General features: G+C 57.7%; 2 protein-coding genes across 3 annotated transcripts in view; both read left to right on the top strand.

The window, feature by feature from the left end:
• The window catches only part of FBXO42 (F-box protein 42), a 48,965-nt gene extending 30,795 nt beyond the window's left edge, over nt 1-18,170 (top strand). The window contains exons 5-10 of the mRNA XM_061359454.1: nt 12,540-12,693; nt 14,371-14,481; nt 14,756-14,852; nt 15,842-15,898; nt 16,420-16,536; nt 16,929-18,170. Coding sequence (XP_061215438.1) covers nt 12,540-12,693; nt 14,371-14,481; nt 14,756-14,852; nt 15,842-15,898; nt 16,420-16,536; nt 16,929-18,026 — 1,634 coding nt within the window. The 3' untranslated portion in view covers nt 18,027-18,170. The remainder of the gene's footprint in view (nt 1-12,539; nt 12,694-14,370; nt 14,482-14,755; nt 14,853-15,841; nt 15,899-16,419; nt 16,537-16,928) is intronic.
• A 2,050-nt stretch (nt 18,171-20,220) lies between these two features.
• CPLANE2 (ciliogenesis and planar polarity effector complex subunit 2) lies at nt 20,221-22,755 on the top strand. Of its 2 annotated transcripts, none has more exons than XM_061359457.1 (6): nt 20,221-20,270; nt 21,101-21,212; nt 21,303-21,455; nt 21,557-21,681; nt 21,769-21,908; nt 22,401-22,755. In XM_061359457.1, exons 2-6 carry the CDS (start codon nt 21,107-21,109, stop codon nt 22,630-22,632), a joined length of 756 nt encoding a protein of 251 aa, XP_061215441.1. In that variant the 5' UTR covers nt 20,221-20,270; nt 21,101-21,106; the 3' UTR covers nt 22,633-22,755. The 2 variants fall into 2 exon arrangements, with proteins under 2 accessions (XP_061215441.1, XP_061215440.1); XM_061359456.1 differs by having other exon boundaries at nt 20,228-20,270; nt 21,055-21,212.
• Nucleotides 22,756-23,069: the final 314 nt, after the last annotated feature.

Below are 23,069 nucleotides of genomic sequence, written 5' to 3'. Positions count from 1 at the left end.
CTCCAGCCTTCCACATCCACACATCAGTGCAGCACCTTCCTGCCAAGGGATCACTGGCGTTTCCATGGGTGAATACTCACTAGAGGAGTACAAACCTCTTGCTGTGTGCCTTTAAACCCCCCCGTGTCTGAAGAGCTCCTGAGGGCTGCAGCTTGTTCTGTCCTGGGTTGTGTTCTGCATCATCGTGGTTCTGAGCAGCCGGAATGGGCTGGGACTCAGCCCTGACCCCGTGTTCCTCTGTTCCCCTTGCAGCATGACTTACCTCGTGGTAATGGAGGGAGTGATCAAAGGCACAGCTTTGCTTTGGGGATTAAACCCCCCCAAAACCATGCCCTGCTGGGGCTAATGGCCTGCCTAGAGCAGCATTTCTCAGTCTGGGCACTGCTGCAGCCCCTGAGACACTGTCTGGGAAACGTTTTTTGGTGGAACAGATTCTTAGAAGAGTGGATGCAAGGAGGGAAACCAGGAGAAGCAGGTCTGGAAAATGAGCTTCCCAATTCAGTGCAGCTCATTGCCACTTCCAGCCCTTGAAGGGGGAACTGCAGAACGGACTCTGTGTGCCCCAATGTGCTGGGCTGCACCCCCAGAGCGTGAGCAGCAGCTCAGGGAGGGGATCCTGCCCCTCTGCTGTGCTCTGGGGAGACCCCCCCTGCAGCCCTGCTCCAGCTCTGGGGCAGCAGCACAAGAGGGACCTGGAGCTGCTGGAGCGAGGCCAGAGGAGGCCATGGAGATGCTGCGAGGGCTGGAGCAGCTCTGCTCTGGAGCCAGGCTGAGAGAGCTGGGCTGGGGCAGCCTGGAGAAGAGAAGGCTCCTGAAGGGGAGACCTGAGAGCAGCTCCAGTGCCTAAAGGGGCTGCAGGAAAGCTGGAGAGGGGCTTGGGACAAGGGCCTGTAGGGACAGGCCAAGGGGAATGGCTTGAACCTGCCCGAGGGGAGACTGAGCTGAGCTCTTAGGCAGAAGCTCTTCCCTGTGAGGGTGCTGAGGCGCTGGCACAGGGTGCCCAGAGAAGCTGTGGCTGCCCCATCCCTGGCAGTGCTCAAGGCCAGGTTGGACACAGGGGCTTGGAGCAAGCTGCTCCAGTGGAAGGGGTCCCTGCCTGTGGCAGGGGTTGGAGCTGGAGGAGCTTTAAGGTCCCTTCCAACACAAACCATTCCATGGTTCTGTGATTCTCTGTGTTTCTGAGCTCAGTGCAGTGATGAGCATCCCTTTTAAATGAAAGCTGTGCCAAACTCACTGTTCAGCTCTGGGATCACCTCTGCAGCCACATCGTAGCTGCTGCCCTCCTGGGAATGAAAAGCAGTGGAAAGCTGGTGCCTGGCAGACAATAACACCTCTTGTTAGGGCTGCAGCTGCTGGCTGGTGTCTGGTGCTTCAAAGTCGAACAGGTTAATGACAGGGATGTAAACCCTCTGTAGTGAATGCATCCTGGAGGAGAGGAAAGCTTTTTCCCCAGCTCTTTTCCTGCTCTGGCTCATTTCTCTCTCGTTGTCCTCTCAGTTCCATAGCTGTATTTCGGCCTTTGTAGGGCTAAAACTTTCCATGTTACCATCAAAACCAATCCCTGGCTTTCCCAGCACCATCAAAATGCTCTTTGAGCCCTTAAGCCCAGGGTGACTTGATCCCATTGGAAAGTGCTTTAATTGTGGTGAGGCTGCTGCCTGGCCAGAGCTTGCTTATCACACACTGCCCTTCTGTAACACAGCCAGGAGTTTCTGGGCTTCCTTCTACACCGTCCTTTGGGATGGGTGCTGTTGCTTGGAATTGCTTTCCCTGGTTTAAATAGATTGAGTTTTTCCCCCTCTTTTAGCTCACAGGTTTACCAGCAGATGAGTAACCACTCATGCAGAGTTGTAGTAGCCTTTGACAGCCAAATCCTCTGTCCTGTGGGGCTGGGAGTGACAAGGAGCACTGGAGGATGAAGCCATTCCAAAATGTAAGCAGAAGGAAGAAGGCAAAGTGCATCCTTTGAAGCAGGCTCCTGGTAGCTGGTGTGATCTGCCTGGTGGTACATGTAGAAGCATCGCAATGCACAGCCCACCAAGGCCATCCCATTGCACAGCTTCCTGGGGGAAAACTGCATCCGTGCAAACCTTGAACACCCTCTCTTGCAAAACACAGCGTTGCAGGGAGTGGGACCTGGGTCTGCTGTGTTTGGGAAGGGCGAGGTACACCCTGCTCTCTGCAGGAGCTCCCCATTCAGCCTGGAACAGCGGGTTTGAACTTCATTAGTGCCCTTCAGAGGTGAGCCCGGAGCTGGTTTGGCAGGCTCTGAGGCTCCACGGAGCTGGGGTGCCTCTCAACCCTTGGTTAGCCTGTGTGGGGCAGGCTTGGGTGCTCGTTTGTTCCTTTCCTCGCTTGGCTGCTTTGGCAAAGTGGCTTTAATGAACTCTGTGGTGTGAAATGTGAACTATTCCAAGGGCAAGAGAGGAAAGATCAGAAACTGAGCAGGTGAAGGGTTGTTTTGTGCCAAGAGCTCTGATGTCCCATTGGCAAAGCACAGCCTGTGCGTGGCGGGCTGGCTTCCAGCACGTTAATCCATCGCTGTTTGATTCAATAGGATTGCTCTGTGTCGTGATTAGATGCTTAATCCGAGCGGGTTTAGGTTTGCAACACATCTCCCCTCCCTTTGGTTTGCCTGCTCTGGTCTCGTGGCCTCTCTGCCTGCTTATGTTTAACCTCTCATTCAGGTTTTTGGTCTGGATCTGTTGTTCTCCAGCATCACTCGTGTGCAGTGCAGCTCTTGCCCGTTGGGATGGGCACCACACATGACCCAGCAGCATAGCGTGAATGAAGCCAGGGCTGCAGAGGTAGAACACACACATTGCAAAGGGGGTGTGCAGTCTGCTGTTTGCAAGGATCATTCCCATCCTCTTCCCAGGGGTCACTGTGGCTCTTGGGAATCTGCTGCCTGCTTGCAGAGACTGGTTGTTTAGATGCTTCAGAAGTAAAGCTCTTGAACTCTCTCTCTGGTCAGTGTGATGGGAAATGGATGTGGGCTGCTGCTTCCAGGGAGAAAAATACCCCTGTGCCTCCTGTTTGTGGGCACTGAGTCTGAAAACCACCTCACTATATGGCTGTCTCTGTTCCACCCTCCCCTGACCCCACCTGCTCCTACCTGGCATTAAGAGATCCTGATGCTGCGAGGGCTGGAGCAGCTCTGCTCTGGAGCCAGGCTGAGAGAGCTGGGCTGGGGCAGCCTGGAGAAGAGAAGGCTCCTGAAGGGGAGACCTGAGAGCAGCTCCAGTGCCCAAAGGGGCTGCAGGAAACCTGGAGAGGGGCTTGGGACAAGGGCCTGTAGGGACAGGCCAAGGGGAATGGCTTGAACCTGCCCGAGGGGAGACTGAGCTGAGCTCTTAGGCAGAAGCTCTTCCCTGTGAGGGTGCTGAGGCGCTGGCACAGGGTGCCCAGAGAAGCTGTGGCTGCCCCATCCCTGGCAGTGCTCAAGGCCAGGTTGGACACAGGGGCTTGGAGCAAGCTGCTCCAGTGGAAGGGGTCCTGCCCATGGCAGGGGTTGGAGCTGGAGGAGCTTTAAGGTCCCTTCCAACCCAAACCAGTCTGGGATTCTGTGATGATGGAGCAGAACAACATGAAAAATAGCTTGTTGCTTTAACCCTGTCAGATTTAGGTTCCCAGAGACACATTCCCTGGGTGCAGATTCCTCCAGAGATTAACAGAGGAATTTTTCCCACTATGGCCTTTTTCCGGGATGGATGGGGAGAATTTTTAGCCTCTCTGGTCCCAGTTTATGAGCAGGGACAGGGTGGCTGCTGGATGCACCGTGCTTCCCAGCATGGTACGTGCTCATTGGGAACGTGACTCTCAGGCCCTCGGAAAATCCTGCTGGATTTTTGAGGTGGTTATTCCAAAATTGGGGAAAACCCTTTTCAGCCTGTGGGTCTATAAGGAGTCCGTGATCCGTAAAAATAGGTTCTTGGGGTTAGGAGGCCTTATATAGACACAGAAGAGTTGGGTCTCACTGATGGTGCTGCGTTTGGGAACTTCGGAAGGTCTCATGCACCTGAGAGCTGGGTACCTGCTGTTGGGATGATGATGAGAACCGTCTCCTTCCTCCACTTGCAGACCTGTCCCCTTCCAAACCTCTTCTTCAGGGTTGATTTTTAACAGTGTTTGAAGTTTTCCATAAGGAATTTTCCCTTCCAGGGCTCTAACTCTTCCCTGACACCCGGATACCGGCTCACCCGCGTTGGGCTGAGTGCGGCCGAGGTATTTGTTGCAGCATCCACAGCATCTCTGAAACCTTCTGTTCGATTTCCTTTATAGGGAATACAGCTTAAACCCCTTCCAGCGGGTGCCCCAGCCTCCCAGCTGCGTGTTTGCATTGCTCTTGTCTCACATAGGATTAATGTGTTGTTCCAGAGAGGAAGCTGATAGCCTGACCCAGCTCCTGCCGGCATCCCGAGTGCTGCTCTCCATGGAGAGCCCTCTGACCATGAGCTCCCTGGGTGGTTTATACCAAGTTATTCCTTTCTCAGCTCTCTCAAAGCGTTCCCTGTGTTCACCTTCAGGGGCAGCCCCGTTTTGGGATCAGTGAAATAAACCCCTGCGATCCCATTGCTTGCCAGCTGGGAAGTTGCTCTGAGGAGCCTTTGGAAAGGTCCTGCTCGGAGGCTTCAGGCAGGCTGTGCTGACACCTATCGGCAAGAGCTCCTTCCCAGGCACTCCAGCCAGCAGGCACATCCCATCGGAGGTGTTCACAGAGTCCTGGAATCCTGGGTTTGGGTTGGAGAGACCTCAAAGCTCCTCCAGCTCCTGGGCAGGGACCCCTTCCACTGGAGCAGCTTGCTCCAAGCCCCTGTGTCCAACCTGGCCTTGAGCACTGCCAGGGATGGGGCAGCCACAGCTTCTCTGGGCACCCTGTGCCAGCGCCTCAGCACCCTCACAGGGAAGAGCTTCTGCCTAAGAGCTCAGCTCAGTCTCTCCTCGGGCAGGTTCAAGCCATTCCCCTTGGCCTGTCCCTACAGGCCCTTGTCCCAAGCCCCTCTCCAGCTTTCCTGCAGCCCCTTTAGGCACTGGAGCTGCTCTCAGGTCTCCCCTTCAGGAGCCTTCTCTTCTCCAGGCTGCCCCAGCCCAGCTCTCTCAGCCTGGCTCCAGAGCAGAGCTGCTCCAGCCCTCGCAGCATCTCCATGGCCTCCTCTGGCCTCGCTCCAGCAGCTCCAGGTCCCTCTTGTGCTGCTGCCCCAGAGCTGGAGCAGGGATGCAGGTACTCCAGTTCTCCTCCTTTTAGCTGTTCCCACTGTTGCCCTTTTGCCTTTGGGACCAATCCACCAGGATTCTGTATACAAAACCCGAGTTGGAAGATGCCCTGTTCCCTTTTTGAGTCTATCCAAGCTGTGCTTTCAAAGTCTCTAAATCCTCCCGCTGTGTAGCCGGATTTTACCTCTTTCCCAAAAGCATCTGCTGTAAAATCTGAATCCTGGAAGGCACACGGGATGACAAAGCACTAACTCATGCTTGTCTGCAGGCCAGAAGGTGAATATTCATTCCTGACATGAAATATTTAGCACATTTAGCATTAAGCACTGGATTTACTGGAATGAGGTGGGGGGAAGCAAGCTCTGTGTGAAGGGAGCACAGTGCAGGAACCGATGGCTTGAAGAGGAAGGTGATGGGGAAGGCAGCACATGAGGGAAGGGCTGGTTAAAGGGAAGATGCAAAGAGCTGGGCTCAGTACCCCTTTGTGTGCTGGGCTGGGGCTGCCAGCAGGTCAGTGTTGGGGTTTCAGCCAGGAGCTGCGCTTCCCTTGCAGCACATCTTGAGCGCTGAGCTCTGTGCGCTCTACTCGAGCAGCCGTTTCTCCCCGTGCCCACAGGATGCTCCTTAAAGGACACTCGAGGTTTCTCCAGCCCCGCGGTAGCTCCGAGCTCACCAAATGACACAGCAGTGTTTCCTGAAACACCGGTAATCTGGGGCTGCTTCCACGTCTGCCCTGCCTCAGCCATGCCTCAGCCGCCTCCCTCCCGCTGCGGCGAACGCAACGGGAGCGTGACTGGAGCCAAAAGTGTGGAGCTCAGCAGGGCCAGGGCACGCTCCTGCACTGCCCCACACATCCCTCCAGCCCTCCCCTGCAATTAGCCGGTTATTAGGGCCCCGTGTCGTCTGATACAGCAATTTCCATCTCTCCATTTGCCTCCTGGAGGGAAGAGGAGCAGTGGGAGCTGATCCCCCCCTCTGCTGAGCTCTGTAATGAGCAGCAGGGCTGGTTTGTGTGGGATGCCAGACTGTTACTGCAGTCACTCAGGAGTCTGCAGGGCAGGTATCGCTTCGAGGGGTTGGGAGCAAACAAGCATTAAAGCAGAGGGAGGTGGGTGCTGCCTGGTTTGATTCCAGCCACCTCCAGGGCAAAGCAGCTTTTGCAACGGCTGCGCCCTGCACCGCAGAGCCAGGGCTGCAGTTCCCAGAAGCAGGGAGGTGATTGCAAAGGGGAGCATGGGGTGACCTCACCCTTGGTTCTATAGAGCCTCTCCTCCAGCATCGAGGTGAATTAGAACCATGGAATGGGTTGGGGTGAAGGGACCTTAAAGCTCCTCCAGCTCCAACCCCTGCCATGGGCAGGGACCCCTTCCACTGGAGCAGCTTGCTCCAAGCCCCTGTGTCCAACCTGGCCTTGAGCACTGCCAGGGATGGGGCAGCCCCAGCTTCTCTGTTCCAGTGACCCTTGTCTGCAGCATGAGGAGAGGAGGGGGCACAGCCCCCCCTGTGTTCCCCACTCTTATCTTGCCGCTGTTTGCTCAGGGTGCTGCGTAAGGACATGGCTGAGCGTTACACAGGGTGAGTCAGTGATCCTGCTCCGCAGGCTTCCGAGGGCACGGCCTCTCCTTTTCAACACTTTATCAGGCTCCGAGTCACAGCATGCATGGATTTCCTGGGTAAAAGAGAGCAGCACACGAACGCCTGTGCCATTGCAGCACATTGCAGCACTGGGGGTGACGGAGCCTCCCCGGCGGGGATTGCTCCTCCGCCTCCAAAGGCTTGCACGAAACCAGCTCTTGGGGTTCAGCACCCACTGTGGGTTTGACTGGGCTTGTACCCATGTGTCACTGGAGGGTGGAAACTCAGCGTGGAGAGCGTGGTGGGAAGGGGTCAGATTTGGTTGCATCCCCCCTAACCTGCAAGAAAACCTCTGCATTCAATATGAAAACCTTTGTGTTCGATATTCCCCTCCCCTCTCTGAGAGGGGTTTTTCAGGCAGCAGAATGTGCCTGCAAAGGTTTTGTCTCTCTGTTGGGAAGACAAAAGGATCGCATTCGGTTTCTCTTTAAACTCGTGCAAAGCTCAATTCCTGTTTACTTCCAAGCAAGGAATATTTGGAGGTTTTTCTCGAAGCCAGATTTGAGGGAACGCTAAATCACATGTGGCTTTGGGAGGGGAAAATGATACCTTCCTGGCTCTTAAAAGCTTTAAGCTTTAGGCAGGGCCAGTCAAAGCCAGTCTTGGAAACATTTGTAATCCCAGTGCCTTGTTTTGAGGGCCTTGGGGATGAAACCAGGTGAAGGTCAGATGCTGAATCAAGGGCTCAGTGAACCCTAAGTGTTGGGTTTGACGTGGGGATAGAGTTAGGATAGTGCATTGTGTGCAGTGTGCTATGGAGGTACCCACTGTTCTCCTAGGAGCTCTCCTTTGGCTCCCTGATAGAGTTAATTCTAATGCTGGGGTATCTGGGATGCTCACCCGCTGTATTCCAGCCGCTGGACCGTGGCTCACCAGCTTCTCGTCTTCCTTTTGGGAGCCCTCAGGAACTGCTGACAGGGGCAAAGCTTTTGGGCAGCTCTGCAGACAGCTGCGGAAACATCCCAGCCTGGGAGTGTTAGTTTTTCCATCTCTGGTTTCCCTTCCCAGGGAAGGGGGGAAATTTGGGGATTCGATGCTGTCAGGCATGTTTGGGATGGACCTTTGTGTGATGGAGGGGAGGTGGGGTGGTGCTGGGCTGGATGAGGTTGAGGTTTCCAGCCCAGGACCTGTGGTTTGGCATCTTCCCGTCTCTGCCAGCCTAAAGGCAGGCTGATAAAGGCAGGCTGAGCATGAGGAGGTTTCAGCTCTCCCCTTCACTGCTGCTCCCCTGGAGATACGCACAGGATCAAGCAGCAGACACACAGCAGCTCCTGCACGAGGCAAGGTTGGAGGCAGGGCTTTTCGAGCTCAGAGGCTGAGTGCAGTAAGTCCAAGCCATGCTTTTAGCCTCGTTTCTGCTGTGACATCCATCACAGGGTCACTTTTTTCCTTCTTAAAAGGAAATGGCTTTTTACCGCTTCTTTATGGCACAACAGGAGCGCCTTGGTGTGAAAACCCCCAAAACGTCTTGTTCTTCTGCAGATGGATTGTACTGAAACACTGACATTGCAGAGCTGCAAACTGCTTCATAGAGCCCAGAATGGTTTGAGTTTAAGGGACCTTAAAGCTCCTCCAGCTCCAACCCCTGCCACGGGCAGGGACCCCTTCCACTGGAGCAGCTTGCTCCAAGCCCCTGTGTCCAACCTGGCCTTGAGCACTGCCAGGGATGGGGCAGCCACAGCTTCTCTGGGCACCCTGTGCCAGCGCCTCAGCACCCTCACAGGGAAGAGCTTCTGCCTAAGAGCTCAGCTCAGTCTCCCCTCGGGCAGGTTCAAGCCATTCCCCTTGGCCTGTCCCTACAGGCCCTTGTCCCAAGCCCCTCTCCAGCTTTCCTGCAGCCCCTTTAGGCACTGGAGCTGCTCTAAGGTCTCCCTTCAGGAGCCTTCTCTTCTCCAGGCTGCCCCAGCCCAGCTCTCTCAGCCTGGCTCCAGAGCAGAGCTGCTTCAGCCCTCGCAGCATCTCCATGGCCTCCTCTGGCCTCGCTCCAGCAGCTCCAGGTCCCTCTTGTGCTGCTGCCCCAGAGCTGGAGCAGGGCTGCAGGGGGGGTCTCCCCAGAGCACAGCAGAGGGGCAGGATCCCCTCCCTGAGCTGCTGCTCACGCTCTGGGGGATGTTTGGGCTGTTCCTGCTCTCTCAGCCAGGCTTTTCTTCTGTGGTCGCTGATTTCTGCGTGTGCTGCTCCGGTTGCATTAGAAGGCTGAATAAATGGGCTTTAAAAACTGCTTATAAGGCCAGATCCTAAAGAGATAAGCCCAGAGCGCGCGTCAGAAGCGATCCGAGGCTGGAATTTCTCTTCCAAACATCCCTGGAAGCCAGAGATCTTTGTTTGTTTGTTTGTTTTAAGTCTGTCTCTGCTTCTGGAGCCAGGAAAATCCATCAAGTGGAGAACACAGTATCCGAGCCGAGCGTCTCCCTGCTCATCCCGACCGAGTAAACAGCGTCAGCTGCGGAGAGATGTTCCCTTCTATGTTTAGGAGCAGTTCGTTGTGCTGCACCCTCTGCACGCCTCAATCTTTATCCCTAAGGAAAGATAATCTCAGCTGGGCCTGGATGGTGTTATCAGGGTGTGGAAACCTGCGCTGCGCCCTGATCCAGGCAGAAAGCAGTGCAGTTACCCCCGTGTTCTGCAGGCCCTGGAGTCGGTGGTGAGGAACAGGAGCTCTTCCATCGGGAAGCAGAGTCCTGGAGAGGAGGAAGCCCTCCCATGTCAAGTAGGTTGGTGCCAGGCTTTGAAGCACCGCTCAGCACATCCTCCAGGGAGCTGGGTCCTGGAGCAGGCTGTCACGGGGCCCCATGGAATGGAGCCGGGTCCCTTTGATGTCCCTTTGCTCCTCCGCATACCTGAGACCTGAAGTCACCGAGGCTGCCTTCCCTTTGCCCTGGGCCCATGCCCATGGCAGCAGCAGCTCTCTGCAGCTTTAGACACAAGCAGTGTCAGCTCTCTGGGTTTCCAGTCTTTGTGCGTGTGTTTCAGTCCTGGTTGCCACATGCATCTCTTGTGCAGTATAGGGACCCGGCTGCCTGCTTGGAGCAGGCTTTGAGAGGCCAACTCTGCTTTGAGTGGTATAATGCAGACCTTTCCTGCATTGCGGAATGAGGCTCCGCTCATTTACACCCCTACAACGTCCAGTAACAGGCAAAGCTTCCTGAAGAACCGGGGCCAGCCCCTGCCCTGGGCTGTTTGCATGTTGTTGACTCATTTGGGAACCATCTTGGTGTCTGAGGCTGGGGTTGACCTTCAGGTTACAGCAGCAGGAGGGTGGCTCTTCCCACTCCCTGCAGTCCCGGCCCTTTCGGACACAACACATCCCAGGATGGAGGTGCCCCATCCCTGGCAGTGCTCAAGGCCAGGTTGGACACAGGGGCTTGGAGCAAGCTCCTCCAGTGGAAGGGGTCCTGCCCATGGCAGGGGTTGGAGCTGGAGGAGCTTTAAGGTCCCTTCAACCCAAACCATTCCATGAGTCTATGACTCTGGTTCTCCTCGATGGAGAACCCAACCAGCTGATTGTCTACAAATCACACAGGACCGTTCCTAACAGCCCAGTTTGCAATGCCAAGCTTGGCACAGCAGCTTTATACCCTACCAGGGAGAACATTTAGGCTGTGAACCCGCTGCTGGGGATTAATGAATTGCACACAGCCTCAGAATGAGCAGGAAGCCTGGAATTTGGGAACAAAGAGTAACCAAATGTGACCTGCTTCTGGCACCCTCGTCTTGAAGGAGATTGTGGGTGTAGCTCTTGTGTCCCAGCACAAGGACTGTTTCCTGCACCACTTTATCCCCTATACTTTACACCTGAGAGCAGCAGCAAAGTGTGGTTTGCTTCTTGAGAAAGGCTCATGGACCCGGTGCCCATCTCCCCTGTGTCTGGCTCTTCCCCCCCAGCTGGAACCCATCGCACTGGAATCACTTTCCTCAGCTGCAGCATCTTAAAATAGCTGCTCTGGTTTCCTTTAAAAATAGTCCCTGTTCTGCTTGTCATTACCTGCTAAAAACACCCCCCGAGTGCTGCTGGGGTAGCAGGGGAGAGGTTTGGTGCATCAGCCTTTTTGGACAGGGTGACCGTGCTCCCGTGGCCACGTGCTGTGCCCTTGAGCTGCCCCTGCTTCCCGCATCCATGGTTTTGGGGTGATGTATTTGGGGTTTATTTGGAAAGGGTGACTGCAGAGGTGCAGGAATCTGCCTGGTGCTGGTGGTGACAGCGGGAAGGATGCTCGGATGCCTCAGCACTGGCTGGAGAGGGTTTAGCCGCTCCCGGGCAGCGGCTCAGCACTGAAGACATCAGTGACACAGCTGCTGGAGCAGGCAAGGAGGGTTCTGCAGCAGGCTCGGACCTGGCTCCTCACAGCAGCTCAAAGGGATCCGGTTCATTGATAGCTGCTCTCACTAAGAGACTCATGGCACTGGCAGTGCACCGTCAGTGCTGGTGGTGGTTGGTGCCTCTGCTCAGAGCTGCTGAAGAGAGAGGCTGCAACACAGACCTCAGGCTGCAGGAGGTGCCCAGACCTTGAGGAGGACCTGGGGGTGTTGGTCAATGAGAAGCTCCCCATGACCCGGCTTCAGTGAGTGCTTGAGCCCAGAACCCCCCCGTGTGCTGGGCTGCACCCCCAGAGCGTGAGCAGCAGCTCAGGGAGGGGATCCTGCCCCTCTGCTGTGCTCTGGGGAGACCCCCCCTGCAGCCCTGCTCCAGCTCTGGGGCAGCAGCACAAGAGGGACCTGGAGCTGCTGGAGCGAGGCCAGAGGAGGCCATGGAGATGCTGCGAGGGCTGGAGCAGCTCTGCTCTGGAGCCAGGCTGAGAGAGCTGGGCTGGGGCAGCCTGGAGAAGAGAAGGCTCCTGAAGGGGAGACCTTAGAGCAGCTCCAGTGCCTAAAGGGGCTGCAGGAAAGCTGGAGAGGGGCTTGGGACAAGGGCCTGTAGGGACAGGCCAAGGGGAATGGCTTGAACCTGCCCGAGGGGAGACTGAGCTGAGCTCTTAGGCAGAAGCTCTTCCCTGTGAGGGTGCTGAGGCGCTGGCACAGTGAATTGCGATGGGCCAGCCCCAGCGCTCACATCCTGCTGCTCAGCAGGTCTCTGGCCCTTATGGAGCCTTTTGAACCTCAAACAGCCAAACTAAAGGTCTGTCAGTGATGTTTGAGGTGCATTTCCTTCTGCTGACCTGAGGAGTGACTGCTCATTCACACAGCACAGCTTTTAGGCTTTAATCGTGCTGCTTGAGAAACATGGGGTTCAGTGTCTGCTCGTGAGTACCCGAGTGTTCTGCCATGAGCCTCTCTGGATGCGCTGGGATTGGGATTCCTTCTCCCGCTCCCCCTCCGTGGAGAGACGTTAGGAGGGATTTGGAGGTAATTACTGCTTTGATTCCATGCTGAAGCACTAATTTCAAGGGCTCCATTGGAAAGCAGCAATTTCCTGGCAGTGAGTGACAGAAGTTTTGCCACACATGAGATGCGCTTTCAGGCTCCTACTAATTACACTGACACAAATTGGCAGGAGACGTTTGCTTCCCAGGCTCCCAGCTCTAATTTTGCCTCTTTCCTCCTCTTCCTCTTCCTTTTATAAAGATAGAGTGTTAAAGATGGAGGGGTTTAAAGGTGGAGCCTCTGCGTTGTCTCACTTCAATACAAGCGATGCAGAGTTCAGTGCTTGTGTGGGTTCTGTTCTGACCTCCCCCTTCTCTTTCCTCCCCCAGGTTCATACCCTTCACCTAAGGCTGGAGCCACACTCGTGGTCTACAAGGACTTGCTGGTGCTATTTGGTGGGTGGACACGGCCGAGCCCTTACCCTCTGCACCAGCCAGAGAGGTTCTTCGATGAAATCCATACCTACTCACCCTCCAAAAACTGGTAAGAGCACATCTGGATTCAAAGCTCAGCCTTTGATCCTTGCAGAGTGTAATTGAGCTGCAGGAATGCTGGAGGGCATCTCTGGGAGCCCGCCTGGGAAGCTCGGCGTGGTCCTGCTCTCCTCAGTGTGTCTCATTCCAGAGTGGCTGCCAGGCTTTTATTGGAACAGAAGGAAATGAAAAGCCAAAAACCACAGGAGCGCACCGGAGCCGTGGGGATGGGGCCGTCTGGCACCTCTTGGGTGGTGCTTGCTGCCATATGGCTCTTGACTTGCACCTAAACTATGCCCAACTCCCTGAGTGTTCCCAGCCAGCCAGGTGGGAATCAGGACATGGGGTCAGCTCTGGGCAACAGCACCAGAAGGACCTGGAGCTGCTGGAGCGAGGCCAGAGGAGGCCATGGAGATGCTGCGAGGGCTGGAGCAGCTCTGCTCTGGAGCCAGGCTGAGAGAGCTGGGCTGGGGCAGCCTGGAGAAGAGAAGGCTCCTGAAGGGGAGACCTGAGAGCAGCTCCAGTGCCTAAAGGGGCTGCAGGAAACCTGGAGAGGGGCTTGGGACAAGGGCCTGTAGGGACAGGGCAAGGGGAATGGCTTGAACCTGCCCGAGGGGAGACTGAGCTGAGCTCTTAGGCAGAAGCTCTTCCCTGTGAGGGTGCTGAGGCGCTGGCACAGGGTGCCCAGAGAAGCTGTGGCTGCCCCATCCCTGGCAGTGCTCAAGGCCAGGTTGGACACAGGGGCTTGGAGCAAGCTGCTCCAGTGGAAGGGGTCCCTGCCCATGGCAGGGGTTGGAGCTGGAGGAGCTTTAAGGTCCCTTCCAGCACAGACCAGGCTGTGACTCTGTGTGTTTTAAACACATCATTGGTTTGGCTGGGAGCAGTGAGGTCATTCTGAGGAAAGGAGGAGATAAAGCCCCAGCTCCTGGAGGTTTTGGGTTTTAGCAGTGGTCCAAACCTCCCAGCTCCTGCAGGCTCCCGGGGAGGTGTGACAGAGGCACCTGCACCAGGTTAGGGATCTCTGCCCTCACAGCTCCTGCTCTAGAGCATCCAGCAGTGACCACAGTGATGGCAGGAATTTGCCTTTCCCTTTAAGCACCGTTTGGCTGGTTTCAGAGCAGCCTTTCCCACTGCTGCTGTGTGAGAAAGGAGCAAAGGCTCTGTCAAAGCAGCGATGGCTCCTGCTCCTCTTCACTGAGAGCTTCTCATCATCAAAAGTGTCCATTATACAGAGTAGAGGCACCAGAACGCTGTAATTAAACCGTGTTGGAAATCGTTGAGGGTGAACTTTAATTGAAAGGGGCGATACATCCACCATGGCCCCGGGGCTTCATCCTGCTTCAGAAATGGTTATAGCACATCGGGATTTCTAATGAGTTTCATTAGGATTTGCCTCTTTGGAGGTTTCCCCTGAGGTTTTCCTCTGTAACATGTTCGTGAGGACTTTTTGCCATTCATAGAACCATTGAATCAACCAGGTTGGAAAAGACCTTTATGTTCATCAAGTCCAACCGTTCCCCAGCCCTGCCAAGACCACCACTAACCCACCGAGGTCACTGGGGGCCTCACCTCCATGGGTTTTGAGCACTTCCAGGGATGGTGATTCCACCAATTCCCTGGGAAGCCTGTTCCCTCCAGTGCTTTCCTTTCCAAACCGGTGTGAATGTCTTCCTCCCTCTTTCCCCAGGTGGAACTGCATCGTGACCACCCATGGCCCCCCTCCCATGGCAGGACACTCCTCCTGTGTCATTGAGGACAAAATGATCGTCTTTGGGGGCTCCCTGGGATCAAGACAAATGTGAGTCTGGGGGGAAGGTGTCTGACAACAGCTCCTGCAAGCGAGGAGCGTGTTGTGCTGACCACTGGGTAGCTCAGAGTGTTTCAGAAGGAAACCTCTGCAGGGTTTGGGCTCTCCTCCTTTAAGCACACCCTTTGCCTCTTTATGGTGAATCCCCTTGAGGCTCCAGCCCACAGAATACCCAGTTCTGCCATACAGCTCTGCCCTGAACCCACGTTTCACGTGCCCACAGAGCCTGGTTGTCTCCTCAACCCTTGTTGTCTCATCCTTGCAGGAGCAACGACGTCTGGGTGCTGGATCTGGAGCAGTGGGCTTGGTCCAAGCCCGCCATCTCCGGGCCCAGCCCTCACCCACGAGGCGGCCAGTCTCAGGTGAGCTCAGCACCAGCACCCTGCCAAAGATGAACGTGGTGGAGCTTAATTCCCAGCTTCCAGGCAGCTCTCAGCAGCGTGCCTGAGAGCTAATACCTGATCTCCAAGTTACCTTCACCACCTCTGCCCAACGGGCCCTGGTTTCCCCTCACCCCAAGCCATCTGTTTGGTGAGGGTGAGCTTTTCATCTCCCTAGCACTGATGCAGGTACCGTGCTGTATCTGGCACATGACTCAGACTCTAACGAGCATTTCTGGAGCACACGTTGCTGTTTGAACCCAGCCATCACTCCCTGTGGCAGTTGAGATCAATCAGGTGTTATCACACCTTGGTTTGGCTCAGGGCCCTTTTTGATTGCTCCGCTCTCCTGCTTCTTGGTTCCAGTGGCTCTGGGCTGTGCCCGCTCTGGTTTATTGCCTCCCTCACGGGTGTCACCCAGCTTTGTGCAGGTGTCTCCATCCCTGCTTCCCTTCACGGTCCCTTGGGAAGACACTCAGTGGTTCCCAGTGTGTGGTTCCTCTCAGGGACCCAGAGGAGATCAGATGGGTCGTGCCCAAACATGTCTTTCCTCCACTGGAAAAGAAGGTGAAGGGCCTCTCACCCACCACCAGCACCTAACAAACCTTGCTACAAGCACAAGCCCTCCCAGGCAACCCATCGACCCTTATCTGAAGAGGGGTGTTCAGGCCCCGGTGCATTGGCTCAGCCTCAGGATGGGTAATTGCTCTCCTCCCTAAGAGGAACTGGTTTGTGAGCCGTTTGGGACAGGGCAGCGGGGTGAACCCTGCGTCCTGCTCTGCCTCAGGCCCAGCAGAACCTGCTCTCCATCCCAGCTCCACTCCTCATCCCGGGGCAGGCACCATTCAGCAGCATCTGTGCAGCCAAGAAGCCAGAACCTGCCTCTGGCTGTGCTTGGAGGCTGCACTGAAAGCACCAGCGATGGTTTCACATCCCTCCCACTCTGAAACTCTGTTCTTTGTCCCCTCTAGATCGTCATAGACAATGAAACCATTCTAATCCTCGGTGGCTGTGGTGGTCCCAATGCAGTGAGTATCCATGGGGAGCACAGGCAGGATGTGCCCGCTGCAGCAGTGAGCCACAGGTGCTGCAGTGGGGAGTGGGGGGGGACACTCTGCACCTCACCCAGGTGGCATTTCATTCTGCAAACCTGGAACCAGATGAGCTTCCAGGTCCCTTCCAACCCAAACCATTTGGTGATTCCATGAATCCTGGGCTCCCATGTGATGGAGTTTCCAGGGAAGCTGTCTGCCTATTGCTAGAGCCACTTTAATTAAGAAAGAAGCACCTCAGGCACTATCCCAGCAGCTCGCTGAGGTTTTAATTGAGCCTCGGAAGAATTAGAGAGAATTAGATTTTATACTGGGATGGAAGATGGAGATGATGGGATTTGTCTGCGACCACATAGGGTGTAGTCGCTCCTGGGCGGTCAGATCCTGATCTGGGTCACCATTCCCCTGTCTGCAGCAGCACAGCACCACTCCTGCCTCCCATGGGCAGATCTCAGCAGCAAACCAGGCTCCTGAACCTGTCCCACTTCTCTCCACAGCTGTTTAAGGACGCCTGGTTACTGCACATGCACAGCAACCCCTGGACGTGGCAGCCACTCAAGGTGGAGAACGAAGACCACGGAGCCCCGGAGCTGTGGTGCCATCCTGCCTGCAGGGTAGGGACACACCAGGGTCTCACATCCACCCCTGGAGCTTCAGCAGAGCCTGTGGGGACAGGCCAAGGGGAATGGCTTGAACCTGCCCGAGGGGAGACTGAGCTGAGCTCTTAGGCAGAAGCTCTTCCCTGTGAGGGTGCTGAGGCGCTGGCACAGGGTGCCCAGAGAAGCTGTGGCTGCCCCATCCCTGGCAGTGCTCAAGGCCAGGTTGGACACAGGGGCTTGGAGCAAGCTGCTCCAGTGGAAGGGGTTGGAGCTGGGTGAGCTTTAAGGTCCCTCCCAACCCAAACCATTCCATGAATCTATAGTTCCATATCCCCCTATTCCCCCCAGTACAGCACAAAGCATCCTCCTCCCGTTCTAACCCGGCCTCTCCCCTTCTCCTCTTCCAGGTGGGCCAATGCGTGGTGGTCTTCAGCCAAGCTCCCAGCGGGAGAGCCCCGCTGAGCCCCAGCCTCAACTCCCGCCCGTCTCCCATCAGCGCCACGCCGCCCGCCCTGGTCCCCGAAGCACGGGAATACCGCTCCCAGTCTCCGGTCAGGAACACGGACGAGGCTCCCTGTGTCAACGGGCGCTGGGGCACCCTGCGGCCCAGGGCGCAGCGGCAAACGCCCTCGGGCTCGCGGGAAGGCAGCTTGTCCCCAGCCAGAGGGGACAGCTCCCCCGTGCTCAACGGGGGCACCTTGTCCCCCGGTGCCACTGGTGCCGGCGGCGCCTCCTTGGACAGCCCCGTGCAGCTCGTGTCACCCAGCACCCCTTCCGCAGCCGAAGGATACGAGCTCAGAGTGGGGCTGGCCCTGGCGCCGCGGCGGGGATCGCTGCCGGAGCAGAAGGATCTGCGCTTGGGATCCGTGGACGTGAGCTGGGAACAGAAACCGGGCTCCCTGCTGTGCCAGATGGATGCTGTGGAGGGCAGGACACTCAGCGCCAGCGGGAGGAACCCCCCGGAGCACACCAACGGCATCCATACACCGCCCCACGTCACCGGCTCCCTCCCCGGTGCCGTGTCCCCCAGCGCGCTCCGGAGGAGCCTGGAAGCTGTCAAAGCCCTTTCCTCCAAGGGCCCCTCGGCCTCAGCAGCGCTGAGCCCCCCCCTGGCCTCCTCCCCGGGGTCCCCGGGCGCCGAGCCGGGCTCAGCAGCACGTCCTGGTTCTACCCAAGGGGACGGCCATTCCTTACCCCCCATCGCCCGGCGCCTGGGCCACCACCCCCCGCAGTCCCTCAACGTTGGGAAGCCTTTGTACCAGAGCATGAACTGCAAACCCATGCAGATGTACGTGCTGGACATTAAAGACACCAAGGAACAAGGACGAGTCAAATGGAAAGTGTTCAACAGCAGCTCGGTGGTGGGACCCCCCGAAACCAGTTTACACACGGTGGTGCAAGGCAGAGGCGAGTTAATCATCTTCGGTGGCCTCATGGACAAGAAGCAGAACGTGAAGTACTACCCCAAAACAAATGCCTTGTACTTTGTGCGAGCAAAGAGATAATGCGGCCCCATCCTGCACCACCGCCTCCTCCCTTCCATCCCTGCGGCTCTTCCCCATCCTTCCCGAGCCCTTCCCCTGTCCCGCCGGCGTTCCAACTGTGAATTAGGGAGCAAGAATCCAATAAAATCCAAGCAAAACCCTCCAGTGCTGCCCCACCGGTTCCCAGGGAGCCCCCAGTGTTTACAGGGGGTGGAGAACCCCCCCCCCCACTGCTGCCATCCAAGCCAAGGATTTGGGGGGAGCCGGTAGGGAATTGGGGACCTCCAGCCTCTGGAGGTTGGGTTTGTTCCATGTCCGTGTCTCCCCCAAGCTCTTCCTAGGACGGGAGTGAAAGCGGTTCTATAGGAACACCCAGTTCCAGCAGGCTGGAGGCTGTTTGCTTGGCTCCGTAAGGAAACCAACAGCAATATCCTGGCAGGAATCCCCCTTGCGCCAGCCTTTGCTTGACACAGACACGATGCCTTTGTTCCCTTTTGCCTCTCGCCCCTCGTTCCTGTCCTCTGGAGCGTAAAGAAGGAAGAAAGGGCAGGATTTAGTGTGTCAAAATGCCAAATATGCGAAGCATGAGCCGGGCGTTGGGATCCCCCCCATGCCCTGGGCTGGATCAGGCGTTGGGATCAGCCCTGATCCCTTCGGATCCGTGAAAACCACCCCCTTTACCCTGAACATCCCATTATTCCCAGGAAGCTGAGACATTTGGCTGCCAAATCCCTTCTGCGCTCAAAGGTTTCCTATCCCTCAACAGCCCAAACCCCTTCAAGGCTGAACCAGCACCTCGGAGCCTGGGAATGGGGGTATTTTTCCAGCCAAAACGATAGATTTGGGTGGCTTTGAGGGCGAGAGCAGCCTCGGGAGCGGTAACTGCAGCTCATCTTTGCACGTGCCTCCTTCCGCAAAGATTAAACCAACTGAAAATCCAAAGGGATTGAACCTGTGCGTCCTTCTGGGACAACCTCCCTCCATCCCTTTCCCCTCGACACAATGGAGGGGTGTGGGGTGGGAAAAACGGGTGGATTTTGCCAGGTTTTGGTCAACAACCTCCTTAGGGAGCCCTCCCCAAGCCGGCAGCGCCATGACGTGGTCCCTGTTCCCATTGGATCCTTTTCTATCCCCACTTCCAGCCCCACTGAGCTTTTTTGCCGGCCGGAGCCTTAAATCCCATCGCAGCCGCGTGCGCATGGGGAGGGATCTGCTTCATCCGCGGCGTTCCCACCTCTGTAAATAAACCCCTCGTGCAATCCCAGGTTGGATTTATCCAAACTACCCCAAAATCCCTCAGGAGCACCGGAGGTGATGGATAACATCCTTGTTTCTCCACTCGAAGCTTGGGAATGCTTCGGCATCCATTCCCATTGCATGTCTCTCGTCATCCCACCCCATAGTCACCAAGGGATGGACAGCGGCGCTGGGTTGACATCATCCCAACACTTCCATCCCCAACCCCGCCGGGTTCATCCCTCCTCCATCCCCATGGCATGTCCTGCACCCGAACCCATGCATCCATCCCAACCCCTCCATGAGCCGCTGGTGCTGTGAGCGAGGGGCCGTGTCCCCTCCGGTGTCCCCCCCACATCCTTGTCCCCACTCTAGGAATTTGGTGATATTTAAGCCCTTGTGTACATTGGGGGGTTGGGGGGGGTGATGGGTGCCCCCATCCCGGTGGATTTTTAGCAGTTTAACAAATAAAAAGGAAAAGAAATGGATGGTTGGTGCTTTTGGGAATGGGGGGGGATGGAGGGGAGGGGAATCTCGCATGGTTGGGGGGACCAGGGGGGAGGCTGGGGTGTTAAGGGGCAATGATTGCAAGGGGGGGGGTGTCAGAATAAGAGGTGGGAAAAGGGGGCACAGGGGTGGGAGAGGTTGGGAAAAGGGAGAGAGTGATGGAAACTGGGAATGCTGCAGCATCCCAGCGTCAGCAGTTAGGGATGGGGAGCCCAAAGCCTGATAGGGGTGGAAACTGGGGAACCCAAATCCTGATAGGGGTGGAAACTGGGAACTCCAAATCCTGCTGGATGGGGATGGAAATGGGGGACCCCAAGGCACAATAGGGCTGGGGATTGGCAATGGGGACCCCAAATCCTGCTGGGGATGGAAAGGAGACCCCAAAGCATCCCAGTGCCGGTGGCCGGGGATCACCACGTGTGCCCCCCACACCTCTGCGCATGCGCTGCCAGCAGGGGGCGGAGCTCGCACACGCCCCGCCCCCTCCTTCCTGACGTCACCCCGAGGCGGAAGAGGCCACAGGTACGGCTGGGCGGGGGGGGGCGCTTCTTAAAGGGACCGCGGGGGGGGGGGAACACGACCCCATGGGGGGATGGGGGTGCCCCCATATGCGGGGACCCCAAAGAGGGGGGTGGGAGGGGAAGAGGAAAGCGGGGGGGCAGGGACGCCGAGAGGGGGCTGCGTGGTTTCCCCCCCCGCAGGGTTTGGGGTGCAGGGGCTGGGAGGGAGAAAGGACCCCATGGGGGGCACCCAGGGACCCTATGGGGCGGGGGGGCTAAAGGCAATGGGGTGAGGGTCAGAGACCCCATAGGGGGATGCTGAGACCGGGGGGGGGTGCAGGGACCCAATGGGGAGGTCAGAAACCCGAGGGGCAGTGAGCAGGGACCCATAGGGAGGTGCTGGGACCCATAGGAGGATGCTGGCACCCTATGGGGGGGTGCAGGGACCCAATGGGGGGGGTCAGAAACCCGGAGAGCGGTTGAGCAGGGACCCATAGGAGGATGCTGGGACCCTATTGGGGGGTGCAGGAACCCAATTGGGGGGGTCAGAAACCCGGGGGGGGGGGGGGTGAGCAGGGACCCATAGGAGGTGCTGACACCCTATGGGGGGGTGCTGGGACCCAATGGGGGGGGGGTCATAAACCCGGGGAGGGGGTGAGCAGGGACCCATAGGAGGATGCTGGGACCCTATGGAGTGGTGCAGAAACCCTATGGGGGGGTGCAGAGACCCTATGGGACCGCATGGGGGGGGATGCTGCTACCCGGGGGGGGGGAGCAGTGCAGTGCAGTGACCCCAATGGGGGTAGGAGGGGGGGGGGAGCGGATCCGTCCCTTGTCCCTTGCCCCCCCCAGGTCCCGATGTCACCGCAGAGAGCCCCGGTGCTGGAGCCGGGCTGGCTCCTGACCCCCGCCGCCCGCCCCTACCTGGGCTCCATCCTGCACCGGAACCGGCGCCGGGTGTTCGGTGAGCCCCGCACCCGCTGTGCCCGCCCTGAAACCGGGGTCACCCCCCCCATAAAACACCCCCCCCCCGACACCCCCCCTCACCCCATAGGGCTGCTGGAGCGCCCGGTGCTGCCCCCCGGCCTCGCCGTCCCCCTGGTGCCCTACAAGCTCTTCCTGCACGGCAAGAGCGGCGTTGGCAAGAGCGCGCTGGTGGCCTGGCTGGCGGGGACCCCTGTGCCCCCCGTCCACCACGAGACCCTCGGTAAGTGTTGGGGTGGGGGGACACGGAGGGGACACCCCAACAGCACCCCCAGTGCCCCATAGGGGTGACGGCGCCCTCTGTGTGTGTGTCCCCATCGGCAGGCATTGAGGTGACCACCGTGTATTGGGTGGCCAAGGCTTGCGCCAGCGGCCGCCCTGTCCTGTTCCAGCTCCGGTTCTGGGATTGCGGGGATGGAGCCATGAGGAAGTTTGAGCATCTCCTGCCCGTGAGGCTTTGGGGTTGGGGTTGTTGGGGGGACACACACACAGCATTTGGGGTCACAGGGCCATGATGGTGCCGTCCCCATGGCCAGGCCTGTAAGGAGGAGGCAGACGCCGTCCTCTTCCTGTTCTCCTTCACCGACCGCGCGTCCTTCGAGGAGCTGCCGGCGCAGATGAGCCGGGTGATGGATGCCGATGGAGCGGGGATGGTCAGGGTGGTCGTGGGCACCAAGTATCCTTCTCGAGGGGGGGGTCCTATGGGGAGCAGCGCCCCCCAAACACACACACACAAATGGGTTTGGATCCCAGTGTTCCCCATCACTTGGTGCATCAATAGGCTGGGAACGGGTGCACTTCATCACACTGATGGGCTCACGGCACACACGGACACATGGGGGGTGTTGGTGTGCATGACCATATGTGTGCCCCCCCATAGCTCCCAGTGCTCAGGACCTTGCTGGGCTGAGAACGCACACACCTCATGACACCGATGGGCCGCTTCCTTTGAAGGCGTTTTTGGGTGGATTTCAGGGAGTTTTGGGGGTCTCCTTTGGCCATGTTTCTGTGTCCCACAAGCGGGTTTGCGCCCCGGTGTTCCCCACCACTTGGGGCATCAATAGGCTGAGAACGGGCACACCTCACTGCACCGATGCACTCACAGCACCCACTGGTTCTTGGGGGGGTCTCATGGTGCTGGTGTCTCCCTTGACCACGTCCCCCCCAGGTCGGACCTGTCCCCACACGCGGATGTGTCCGAGCGGGACGTGGAGGCCTTCGAGGAGGCGCAGGGGGTGCGGGTGCTGCGGGCGGGCAGCGCCCCGGGGGGTCCCCAGGGGGACCGGGGGGGCCTGGCCCGGGTCAGCCCCATCCTCGATGCCCTGGTCGAGAGCCTCTGGCACCGGGACCAAATCACTGCCGGTGTCGCCCCACAGGGTGAGGGGTCCCCCCCGGCCTGAACCCGCTCTTTGTTAGGAAGGGGGGGGCGGTCCTGCAGCGTCAGGAGCCCCTCATCGTGGTCTCTGGGCTCGGTCGTGCCCTGGGTGGGAAAAGAGGCGTTTTAACGAAAATACATGTTTTTTTCAGCAAAAATAGCCCTGTGAGTGCTTTGACTTAATTGAATGGGGGTGTTGGGGTGCATTGGGGTCATGGAGATGGGGTGCTGAGGGGTTTGGGGGGCTTCGGATCCTGTGGCATTTGGGGCGCTGGGAGGTATTGGGGGATTTGGGGTGCTGTGCGTGATGCAGGGTTTGGGGTGCTGGGCGTGCTGCGGGTTTGGGGTGCAATCTAGATCATTTGGGTGCTGGGGGGGTTTGGAGTGCTATGGATGGGGCAATGGGACTTGGGGTGCAGTGGGGATCATTGGGGTGCTGGGGGTTTGGGGTGCTATGGATGG

The sequence above is a fragment of the Neopsephotus bourkii genome, unplaced genomic scaffold (assembly GCF_033783945.1).
Source record: "Neopsephotus bourkii isolate Nb327-2 ecotype Australia unplaced genomic scaffold, CSIRO-AGI_Nbou_v1 NB_981, whole genome shotgun sequence".
In the NCBI taxonomy this organism is placed as follows: domain Eukaryota; kingdom Metazoa; phylum Chordata; class Aves; order Psittaciformes; family Psittacidae; genus Neopsephotus; species Neopsephotus bourkii.
Note: the sequence above shows the minus strand (reverse complement) of the source record. Positions and strands in the feature narration are given on the sequence as shown.